Source organism: Panonychus citri, unplaced genomic scaffold (genome assembly GCF_014898815.1).
Source record: "Panonychus citri isolate SS breed McGregor unplaced genomic scaffold, ASM1489881v1 Contig00077, whole genome shotgun sequence".
Taxonomy (NCBI): Eukaryota; Metazoa; Arthropoda; class Arachnida; order Trombidiformes; family Tetranychidae; genus Panonychus; species Panonychus citri.
Window position 1 is genome coordinate 1,697,836 of NW_026515482.1, and position 12,339 is coordinate 1,710,174.

General features: G+C 32.3%; 2 protein-coding genes across 2 annotated transcripts; one reads left to right on the forward strand and one right to left on the reverse strand.

The window, feature by feature from the left end:
• The first annotated feature begins 687 nt into the window (after window positions 1–687).
• LOC128387005 (uncharacterized) lies at window positions 688–2,231 on the forward strand. The gene is made up of 3 exons (XM_053346143.1): window positions 688–1,017; window positions 1,511–1,645; window positions 1,884–2,231. Exons 1-3 carry the CDS (start codon window positions 897–899, stop codon window positions 2,183–2,185), a joined length of 558 nt encoding a protein of 185 aa, XP_053202118.1. The 5' UTR covers window positions 688–896; the 3' UTR covers window positions 2,186–2,231.
• A 2,738-nt stretch (window positions 2,232–4,969) lies between these two features.
• On the reverse strand, window positions 4,970–5,751 carry LOC128387012 (DNA-directed RNA polymerase II subunit RPB11-like). Its single transcript, XM_053346150.1, has 3 exons — window positions 5,627–5,751; window positions 5,236–5,500; window positions 4,970–5,122 (listed from the first exon to the last, which is right to left on the reverse strand). The coding sequence occupies exons 1-3, from the start codon at window positions 5,677–5,679 to the stop codon at window positions 5,093–5,095; spliced, it is 348 nt and encodes a 115-aa protein (XP_053202125.1). The 5' UTR covers window positions 5,680–5,751; the 3' UTR covers window positions 4,970–5,092.
• Window positions 5,752–12,339: the final 6,588 nt, after the last annotated feature.

Sequence of the window (12,339 nt, forward strand, 5' to 3'; positions counted from 1 at the left end):
ATGATCTGAGAAATCTTTCCGAGTTTCCTTTGAACCAACTCGAACATCATCCAGATTGTAGGCCATTAATGCCGATGAAAACACTCAAGATGAAGAAGATGCTAATTCCGCTGGATTATCTGTCAAATATCGATCATTAGCCCCAGTTCAAGTTCGAGCCATTCCTCAGCATTATTCGGCTCCAAGGACCAGCACCGAAACTACTCAAATCAATCAAGATCATCGATCGTCACTTCATTTCGAGCCAAAGGTTCAACGAAAACTTTTTCGAGCGAAACAAACTTTTATCTCTGAAATTAAAAGCTCATTAAAAGACAATTACAATTATAATGATTGGTGACAGGAAGAAAAATTCAATTGATTTATTCAATAAAATAAATTCAATGACCTATTGATTAGTTGATTTCTCCGGTACAATTTTGTTGCTTCTTTCTTAATTATCATGATTAGTTAACTGATTATCAATGAATTAAAATTGTTTTACATCACAAGCAACACCAATGGAGTTGAATCGTTGAGTGATTAACTGATGAGCATCAAGTGGTTTAGATTAGATTTTTGTCAACAAATGATTAAGATTTATAATTAACGATAACAGAAATTAAATCGACAAATGTTTAATCATATTGGAAGATAAATAGTTAATTGATTGTCAAACACTTTGATTTAGCAACAGAGCTAAATACTTACTAGTTAATAGTTGAAACTTGAATGAATAAGTTAATTTGGTTCTCCTTTTCAAAATTTAATTACTTGTTAATTAATCAAATTAATCCAAAGTATTAAACTTAAATTGTTGAGAGAAACTTTAATTTATTTGTTAATATTTAACATCAATTTCACTTGATTGAAATTTATTCACACAATTTTTCACAACAATTAAAACTAATCTTCCAATGGGTCAACAATCAAATAAATTTTTCCAAATCATTTTAATTGTGATTACTTTAATTACAACAATTTCATCCTATTCATACACTTACAATACACCAAGAAAACAGTATCAACATTTTGATGGTAAGTTTAATTTAATTTTTACAATTAATTCAACCACAATCTAATTAAGAGTTAATCAAGTCAAGCTAATCCATTAATTAGATTAAAGATTTTCAAAAAAAAATGATTAATCCATTGGGAAGAGATTAAAGATTTTGGATTACAATTTACTAATCAGTTGGAAAGTTAATCTATTAAACTGTTGTAATTTAAATTTTTGTAAATACATTGAACCTTAAGATTAGTTAATTGTGATGAAAAAAATTTATCATAAGTTTTGTTCATCTAATTAAATAAGTTAATCGATCAAAGTTCAATTAGTTCATAATTGTAATCAACTAATTGTTAGTAGTTGGATAAGATACTTAATATTACATTGATAATTATGATTGTTGAAATTGGTGTTGATCTAATTGTCAGTTTGGTTTAATTTCAAGTAATTACTTTGATTAAGTTGATTGTGAAAACATTTAATTGTATGATTGTTAATTAATTTAATTCTTTACAATAACAGATTATTTAATCAACAATTCCGAGCGAGTGGTTATAGTTGAAGTTGATAATGATAACCGGGAATCAGAATTAATTAATGAAAATTCATTAACAACAATCAAGGAATCGAGTACAACTCAAAGTCCAGAAAGAAAGGGTAAGCAAATAATTTTAATTGTTACAATTAAGAAAAGTAATTAACTTGAATAAATATATTTATAGAAAAATAGATAATATCAATTAACTTGTAATCTTGTTTGATTTGATTGCAATTGTCAATTGGAGATTAGCTGATTGTCAATATTTCCTTATTGTCATCAACCTTAATTGTCAATTATTCGCGTTAATTGTTGAGTTAATTGTTTGTTTTTTTTCTCTCATTTCGTTTCTTCAAGATGAAAGTGAGGCCGTTCAATGTTGTCTATTGGGTCGATTAGCGGGTGAACATGGTTATCATTGTCACGTTAATTTCTATGCAGCTCGAATATTGGATCGTAACGAAAATCGAGCTCATAATAAGAAGATTTATTTCCAAGGTAAACATCGTATTGGACTTTATGGTAAATCGACAATGAGAAAATTTGAATCATGTATTGAGAGTCAGGGCCGAATGTTTCATAAATGCTGTAAGATTTCATCTCGAATGAATCTTCGAGGATCGCGATATGATACAGCGAAGAGATTACACTCTGGTTGATTAGATTTAATTGTGAATTAAAATTTTCAAGTTTCATTTAAACTAATTCATTAGTCTCATTCATTCATCATGAAATTTATTCACACAATTTTTCACAACAATTAAAACTAATCTTCCAATGGGTCAACAATCAAATAAATTTTTCCAAATCATTTTAATTGTGATTACTTTAATTACAACAATTTCATCCTATTCATACACATATTGAGAATGAGAGGATTAGAGTTTAATTGTTGGATGGATTTAAAGTTGAACTCGATGAACTTCAGGATCCAAATAAATATGATTGGGACAATTCTCGTCGTAACCATTGAACGGACATTCACAGTGTTCTGGTTCACCCACTTCATGAGTTCGACCACATTCGAGACAAGGGTCCATGAATTTGATGTTAAAGTACCGAAGATGAGGGAATTGTTCTGGTGTCGAGAAAAGTTTTCTGATTTCATAAGAATCGATGCAACTGGAACCGGAAATTAGTCGAAAATATTCCAAATTAGCCAATGGATTGTATTGGAGAATAGTTGACAAATATTCATCTACATGATTCGATTCGATTTGAAGAGTAGTTAATTGGAGAGCACTTTCCAGGGCGAAAAAAAGATAATTTAGTAAATCGACTCCAGAACTTTTCAGGTGAAGTTTTCGCAATTTGGTGAAATTTTCTCTTTTTCGCTTTTTCGAAATTTTTAAGAAATTTACCGGTGTCGGGTAACCATTGAGATCGAGTTCCAAATGAATCAGATTTGGACACAAAGCGGCGACTTTATAGAGATCAATGTTGTCAACATTCATTAAGGTAAGATGAGTAATATTGGAACCACGTTGAGTTAGAGCAGGAATTAGACTTTGGAAATCGGCGATGATAGTGGAAAGTTCATCGTTGAAACTACACAGGGGTTCGACTGAAAGTTCTTTAAGACATTCGAACTTTTCTATTACGAGAAGAGAAATTTGTCCAAGTGTTTTGATCTTTAGTTCTTTGATATTCGGAGCCATTTGAGCCAATCGGTACAAATTATAATTTTTGCATTCGATGAAATTCAAACCGATTCCGTTTAAATTTTCCAAAAAGTTTTCTAAATTAATGAAAACACTTAAGCCGGTAAACGAATCATCGAGATTGAGTTCACTGATACTCTTCATCAAGTCAAGTATCGGCTCGAAGAAAGAGTTGAAGTTGAGAAATTGTAATTCTTTGAACAAAGTGATGAATTCACAGAGAGCTTCCAATTCCATGATATCGATTTCATATTCATGACCATTGACTGGGATCTTTCTCGAATTAATATCCAAATGATTGAGCGAACGCTGAATTTCAGTGAATTGACCTTCACGCAGTTGACTATTGACGATCGATAATTGATCGAAATCCAAAGTAATGTTCCGGATCTTGAGTTTATTCAATGATGGGCAATACTTAAGGATAGACATTATTTCAGTCGCTGTTTGGACACAACAGATCTCGAGACACTTGAGATTCACAGGAACAGCGTTTTTATCCAATAAGTTGAGGAAGAATTCACTCATTGGACAATTTGGTTCACAGAAGTAGTTTTGATCGTTTATGATGTTGAGATTTTCTAAATGATCAAGAGCACGAGTAAGAACTTGAGAGAACTCGGTTGTTGATTCACTTTCGAAATAATGTTTCGATAAATCTAACGATTTACATCCACCGCCACTCAACAGGTGATCTAAAGCACCAAGGGGAACCGAAGCATCTTCGATAGTTAAATTATCCAAAATGGGCTGCTGAAGATCACAGGGTATGATAACACCTTCTAGATTGTTTGATTTACATTTTTTCACGAAATCATTGATTATTTGGCGATTCGAACCATTAATCGGTTCAAGAGAAAGATTTTCGTAGTCGAAATTGGACATTTTAGAATCACGTTGAGAAAAAAACAATTTAAAAAGTTTAGAATTGAAATAAATTATTAGATGATGAGAAAAGTTCGACAAGAATCGAGTAATTAAAACTTAGAATTGAAGTTCGAGAACTAGAAACAAGTTGATGAGAATCAAAATTTGAAATGATCAACGATCTTAATTCTACTTCATTATATACGGAAAATCTCCGATGAAATGGACGAAAACCATTGGTCAGTTTTTATCTATTCTAAAATTGGATTAAGGGTAAAGCGAACTCATGTTAATCCTTTTCGTTTCTTTCAATCTGTTTTATCGTTTTGATTAATCCATTTAATTGATTACATTGTTTGAGTTCCAATGATCATAATCTATTTAGATTTACAGTGTTTCCCGTTTGAAGAAACCAAAATTTCAAATAAGAAAACCTTTTTTTCAATTGAAAAAACCAAAAATAAAAATTCGCTCCAAGTTTTCATTTGAAGAAACCCCAATGCTTTTACTCGTATACCAATTGAGATCAATGATACGAGACTTCGGACCTTCATTTTTTAATTATTAATTTTAGAGCGAAAATCTGTTTAGAAATGAAGTTTCATATTCAAAATCATCATACATGTGATCCTAATTTAATTTCGACTTAGAATTAATTAATTAACCACAATTAAAAATCGTTTTGGTTTCTTCAAATGAAAATTAGAAGCGAATTTTTATTTTTGGTTTCTTCAATTGAAAAAAAGGTTTTCTTATTTGAAAGTTTGGTTTCTTCAAACGGGAAACACCGTATCTTAACTAAAACTGACCTAAGGGTATTGTGAAACCTGTTGTTCCGTTTCATTTGTTGATCTCTTTGACCAATTCATTCAATTTGTTAATTAAATTTTGTTTTATCTACAAAATCGAAAAAAATTATCACCGAAATCGATATTTGAACCAATAAAATGATTGAACTATTTCGTTCGACAGTTTTATTGTTATTCATTTAAACGAGATGGATGATGAACAAAGATTCATAGTTGATTGAATAATAGATTAATTCTCATTTTGATCAGTAATCGCTCTCTAAAGGAAGAGAAGAAAAAATAATACAATTAATTTAGGAATAGAGTTAACGGTGCTGATGCTGTTCTTTGGGTTAGAACCAAATGTTTGATTCAATCGGGACAATTGATTACCTTGAATCTTTCTTCGATATAAGAAATTTCCGCATTCAGATCACTTAGTGCGTTTTTCAGAGCATCTTGAGGAGTATAATCTCCAACTGTTTGCACTCTAAGGATGAATTTGTGTTCCAATGGATGAGGTACTTTGTAACCAGCGAATATAACATTTGGATCCTTCAACAATTGACATCTAATCAAATTACCCAAAGTGTGATCTTCCTTATTAACAGTGAAAATGGCAGCATTCGGTACTTTAGTTTCCTTCTCAATGATGATTCTGTAATTGCAAAGAAAAAGATTCAAACATCAAATTAATATCGAGAATGGAAATAGAAAAACATAAAAGTCAAAAGAAAAGAAAATTTCAAAAGAAAACAAATGGAACCAAAACAAAGTCACTTACTTTTTTTCTCCTTCAAAAAGAAGAAAAGATTCAAATGCTGGAGGCGCATTCATCTTGGTCTACAGTTAATCACGTTAATAGAAAATTGAATCAAATAAAATACCAAATAAACAACATTAAGCACATTCCCAAAATCATTGAGACTCTTTGGGATGAAGAGAACGAGAAGAGATTACACTCTGGTTGATTAGATTTAATTGTGAATTAAAATTTGCAAAAAGTTCATTTAAACTAATTCATTTTAATCATTATAAATATTCATTTGTATACAATCACGGGAGTTATCAGTTAATATTGAGGTGATTGATGTTCGATTGTTGAATGAATTTAAAGTTGTACTAGATGAATTTGCGGATCCAAATAAAAATGATTGGGACAATTCTCGTCGTAGCCATTGAACGGACATTCACATGGTTCTGGTTCACCAAACTCATGAAATCGACCACATTCCGAACAAGGGTCCATGAATTCGATATTCAAGTACCGAAGATGAGGGAATTGTTCTGGTTTCGAGAACAATTTGTTGATCTTGTAGAAATCAATACATCCAGAACCGGAAATTAGTCGAAAATATTTCAAATTGTTCATTGGATTCCGTTTGAGAATAGATGATAGATAAGAATCTATTTTAGCTCCATGATTGGAGTTGATTTGAAGAGTAGTTAACTTGAGAGCATTTTCATGGTGAAATGTAGATAACTGAATAAATCACGTCCTGAGCTTTTGATGTGAAGTTTTCGCAATTCGGTGAAAGATTTTTCTCGTTTTCTCACTTTTTGTAGTTTAACTGGTAATTTATCATTACTAAGATCGAGCTCCAGATGAACAATATTCGGGCACAAAGAGGCGATTTTAGTCAGATCGATACCAATAACATTCACCAGGGAAAGATGAGTAATGTTAGAACCACGTTCGATTAGAACGGGTAATAGACTTTGGAAATCTGCTACGATATCGGGAGGATGATCGATTAAATAACACATGTTCTCGAGGGAAATTTTCTTGAGAAATTCCAATTTTTCGATCCCGAAGAGAGAAATTTGTCCATGTGCTCTAATCTTTACTTCGGTCACATTGGGAGCTATTTGAGCCAAACGGTGTAAATTGTCACCTTTACTTTTAATGAAGTTTACAGCGATTCCTGTCAACTTTTCCAAAGTGTTGTCAAAATTTACCATGACACTTGGTTCACTGAATGTGTCGTTTGGGTTCAGTTGATTGTTCCTTCTCATGAACATTAAAATCGGTTCGTACAAATAGTTAAAGTGGATATACTGTAACTCAGTGAATGAGGCAATGAATTCACAAAGAACTTCCAATTCCATGATATCAATTTCATATATGAAACTGATACCAATATATTGGTAACCATTGACTCGAATCTTTCTAGAGTCAATATCCAAATGATTGAGCGAACGCTGAATTTCAGTGAATTGACCTTCACGCAGTTGACTATTGACGATTGACAATTGATCGAAATCCAAAGTAATGTTCCGGATCTTGAGTTTATTCAATGATGGGCAATACTTAAGGATAGACATTATTTCAGTCGCTGTTTGGACACAACAGATCTCGAGGCACTTGAGATTCACTGGAACGGAATTTTTATCCAATAAGTTGAGGAAGAATTCACTCATTGGACAATTTGGTTCACAGAAGTAGTTTTGATCGTTTATGATGTTGAGATTTTCTAAATGATCAAGAGCACGAGTAAGAACTTGAGAGAACTCGGTTGTTGATTCACTTTCGAAATAATGTTTCGACAAATCTAACGATTTACATCCACCGCCACTCAACAGGTGATCTAAAGCACCAAGGGGAACCGAAGCATCTTCAATAGTTAAATTATCCAAAACGGGCTGCTGGAGATCACGAGGTATGATAACACCTTCTAGATTGTTTGATTTACATCGCCTCACGAAATCATTGATTATTTGGCGATTCGAACCATTAATCGGTTCAAGAGAAAGATTTTCGTAGTCGAAATTGGACATTTTAGAATCACGTTGAGAAACAACAATTTAAAAATTTAGAATTGAAAGTAATTATTAGATGACGAGAAAAGTTCGACAAGAATCAAGTAATTAAAACTTAGAATTGAAATTCGAGAACTAGAAACAAGTTGATGAGAATCAAAATTCGAAATGATCAGTGATCTTAATTCTACTTCATTATATACAGAAAGTCTCCGATCAAATGGACGAAAACCATTGGTCAGTTTTTATCTATTCTAAAATTGGATTAAGGGTAAAGCGAACTCATGTTAATCCTTTTCGTTTCTTTCAATCTGTTTATCGTTTCGGTTAATCCATTTAATTGATTACATTGTTTGAGTTCCAATGATCATAATCTGTTTAGAAGATTTAATGAGTCTTGTAAATCGATAAAAAGATTTCATTTAATTAGGTTTTCTAACGTTATGGTAACATTAAATTTGGAAGATTTTCAAGTTTTAATTAATATTTTCTCAGATTTTTTATTAAAGTGACAAATTGATTCAATTTTATTTCCTAGATTTATCCTGATAGTAATCATTATTTGGATGATGTTCGTTATCACCTTTATCGATCAATTGAAATCTACCTTTTGGAAATGTTAGGATTACAAGGACATCAAGATATATTTCGTTATCTAACTGGTCAAGACAAATGAAACTTCATTACCTTCAGGGCTTAACTGAACTTAATAGGAGATGTTTTTTCTTCCTTTCTATACAAATCTCATAGAATTTGGACTAAAAATGAGCTCATGGAAATCATTATTAGAATTTTATGAAAACAATTGGATCGTCTCAATTATTTTCAGATTTATGAATTTTCCCTGCAAAATGAAGCACTATCACCATGTAGCCGCAAAGAAATAAATGGAAGATAAAAATGGCGATTCAAATGTTCATTGGTCTTGAGGTTTTAACCCAAATCTCTTTTCGAGTTGCATCAACTCTTATATTGTAATTCTTTAGATAAAAACAAGAATTCATAAAGAACATCCAATTCGTTGATATTGTTTTCATCATCATCTTCGAATGGAATTTTAAAAGTCGAGATCAATTATAAACTCGACCTATTGCACGACAAATTGCGCTCTCGAGTGAGCATATTCATGAAAATCAATAATCAGATAATGACGAGTAATCATTAACGATCAGTAACGCCCGTTAATTGCTTAGCAACAATTATCAATTAGACGATAGAAAATCACTTGAGATCTTAATCATTTCTTTGTTCTAATTTGAGTAAACGTAAGGTTTGTAAATTGTTTCCTTTAATTGTTGAGGGTTTTTGTTTTCGTGAAAAAATGTCAACCAACATTAAAGTAAATTTGTCCGTTAACAAAACTCAACCAAAGGTCAATCATAACCCTCAAAATCAACAGAAACAACATCGCCCTCAGCAACCTTTACATTATCACTCTCACTACCACAATCATCAACAGCAACCTGCTAATGAAAAGCCCAATGCATCAACAATCAGGAGCAATTCCACCAACAATCAGCACGTCCATAGTCACAATAGTCAACCTAAAGTTGTAAATAATAACAATGGTAAACCAATTGTAATTCATCATCACCATCATCACGTTAATCGTCCTGCTAATCAACACGTCAAGAGTAACGATAATAAACCGATTGTAATTCATCATCATCATCATCACAATAAAGGACCAAAACCTCAAACTAATCAACAGAAAACAATAATTACAAATGTCATTAAAATAGTTAATCCAACTCGTAAGTGATTTACGATTGATTAAGATACAATTAATCCAGTTACAATTTCAATTGTATTAAATGAAGAGATGAATCTTTACCATAAACAATAATAATCAACCATTGATTTAAATCACTTGACAATTAATAGATTAGTAAATTTCAATCTACTAATGAAAGTCTGATTGTTAATCTGAAAAAGTAAATAAACTAAAAAGATTAAACATTTATGAGTAACAATTAAATGACGATTTTAATTATTACATTTACGTCAGTTGGTTGGTATTTTTTCATTTAAAAGGATAAGTTAATTCATCGGAAACAACATTTACAAATAATTTACTAATTGTGAGTTTAACAATCAGCTGATCGTCAACTTTTGGTTTTTCATCAAGTGCTAATCAATCAGTAGTTATGGTTAACCATCATCATCACCCTCATTACCCACCACCTCCTTTACCACCTCAACCACCACACCACCATCACCATCCTCACCACCCACCACCACCTCATCATCTTCCTCCTCACCATCACCCTCACCCTCCACCTCAAACTTATGTTGAAAAGATAACTATTCCTTTTCCTATTCCAATTTCAATTACCAAAACTACTACAGTTCCAAGGCATCCTCATCATCCCCACCATCCACCACCACCTCCACATCATCACCATCATCATCATCCACATCATTGACCAATGGATAGTTAAAAAGTTATGACCAAGATTCCTGCTGAAATTGAATTAAATTTTCCTTAGTCCAATGTGAGCCTCTTATTATTATTTGGACAAATAAACCAACTCGATTTAATCATCAATTCGTAGTTGATTTAATTTTGTATCAACAATCATTTTCAACTATAAATATTTAAAATAAATAATGAAATGTAATCAATAGATTTGGTTTAAAGTTAATGTTCCCATAGCTCGTCAACAATCATATAAATTATCAAGAGAAATGATCTAATTTCATTGATAGCCAGATAAATCAGAAAGATTTGCAACAATTGAGAAGCAATAATCATCTATTAGAATACAAATTGTCATGATAACTAATTGAATTTTATTTTTCGCGACTTTTATCAGATTGACAATTTCTCTTAGATAATGTGATCAGTGAATATGCCCGATAATTAAAGAAATAGATCTCATAAAATTAGATTGATTGAATTTTAATTAAAGTCACAGGGAAAAGATGCAAAATGATACAAGATTAAAGGTTTGGAATAATTTTCACAAAAAAGAAAGATTTACAACTAGAGAGAAAAAGGATTGAGAGAGTTAAAAATGAGATGATTAGAGTTTAATTGTTGGATGGATTTAAAGTTGAACTCGATGAACTTCAGGATCCAAATAAATATGATTGGGACAATTCTCGTCGTAACCATTGAACGGACATTCACAGTGTTCTGGTTCACCCACTTCATGAGTTCGACCGCATTCGAGACAAGGGTCCATGAATTTGATGTTAAAGTACCGAAGATGAGGGAATTGTTCTGGTGTCGAGAAAAGTTTTCTGATTTCATAAGAATCGATGCAACTGGAACCGGAAATTAGTCGAAAATATTCCAAATTAGTCAATGGATTGTATTTGAGAATAGTCGACAAATATCCATCTACATCATTTCCATGATTGGACTCGATTTGAAGAGTAGTTAATTGGAAAGCATTTTTCAGGGCGAAAAAAAGATAATTTAGTAAATCGACTCCAGAACTTTTCAGGTGAAGTTTCCGCAATTTGGTGAAATTTTCTCTTTTTCGCTTTTTCGAAATTTTTAAGAGTTTAACTGGTGCCGGGTAACCATTGAGATCGAGTTCCAAATGAATCAGATTTGGACACAAAGCAGCGACTTTATTGAGATCAATGTCGTCAACATTCATTAAGGTAAGATGAGTAATATTGGGACCGCGTTGAGTTAGAGCAGGAATTAGACTTTGGAAATCGGCGATGATTGTTGGAAGTTCATCGTTGAAACTGCACAGGGGCTCGACTGAAAGTTCTTTAAGACATTCGAACTTTTCTATTACGAGAAGAGAAATTTGTCCAAGTGTTTTGATCTTTAGTTCTTTGATATTCGGAGCCATTTGAGCCAATCGGTACAAATTATAATTTTTACATTCGATGAAATTCAAACCGATTCCGTTTAAATTTTCCAAAAAGTTTTCGAAATTGATGACGACACTTAAGTCGGTGAACGAATCATCGAGATTGAGTTCACTGCTTCTCCTCATGAAGTCAAGTATCGGCTCGAAGAAAGAGTTGAAGTTGAGAAATTGTAATTCTTTGAACAAAGTGATGAATTCACAAAGAACTTCCAACTCCATGATATCGTTTTCATAATCATCATCATCTTCGAATGGAATTTTATCAGAGTTAATGTCCAGATGAGTGAGCGAGCGTTGGATCTTGGTGAATTGATCTTCATGCAGTTGACTATTGACTAGTGATAGTTGATCATAATCCAAAGTAATGTTTCGGATCTTGAGCTTATTCAAAGATGGACAATACTTAAGAATAGACATTATCTCAGTCGCTGTTTGGACACAACAGATCTCGAGACACTTGAGATTCACAGGAACGGCATTTTTATCCAACAAGTTGAGAAAGAATTCACTAATTGGACAATTCGGTGTACAATATTGATATTTATGGTTTATGATGTTGAGTTTTTCCAAATGATCGAGAGCACGAGTAAGAACTTGAGAGAACTCAGCTGTTGATTCACTTTCGAAATGATGTTTCGACAAGTTTAACGATTTACATCCACCGCCACTCAACAGATGATCTAAAGCTTCAATGGATATCGAAGCATCATCGATGGTCAGAGCGTCCAAAATGGGCTGCTGAAGTTCACGAGGTATGACAACACCTTCTAAATTGTTGGATCTACATCGCCTCACGAAATCATTGATTATTTGGCGATTCGAACCATTAATCGGTTCAAGAGAAAGATTTTCGTATTCAAAACCGGACATTTTATAAATCACGTTGAGAAACAAGAATCGA

What these genes read in the sequence shown, in the direction of transcription:
- LOC128387005 (XM_053346143.1), top strand. Translation starts at nt 897, where the DNA reads ATGGGTCAACAATCAAATAAATTTTTCCAAATCATTTTAATTGTGATT. An exon ending in ACAGTATCAACATTTTGATG is followed by an intron (nt 1,018 to 1,510) that starts GTAAGTTTAATT and finishes TTACAATAACAG; the next exon opens with ATTATTTAATCAACAATTCC. An exon ending in TCAAAGTCCAGAAAGAAAGG is followed by an intron (nt 1,646 to 1,883) that starts GTAAGCAAATAA and finishes CGTTTCTTCAAG; the next exon opens with ATGAAAGTGAGGCCGTTCAA.
- LOC128387012 (XM_053346150.1), bottom strand. Translation starts at nt 5,679, where the DNA reads ATGAATGCGCCTCCAGCATTTGAATCTTTTCTTCTTTTTGAAGGAGAA. An exon ending in CTTTTTGAAGGAGAAAAAAA is followed by an intron (nt 5,501 to 5,626) that starts GTAAGTGACTTT and finishes TTGCAATTACAG; the next exon opens with AATCATCATTGAGAAGGAAA. An exon ending in ATATCGAAGAAAGATTCAAG is followed by an intron (nt 5,123 to 5,235) that starts GTAATCAATTGT and finishes CTCTTCCTTTAG; the next exon opens with AGAGCGATTACTGATCAAAA.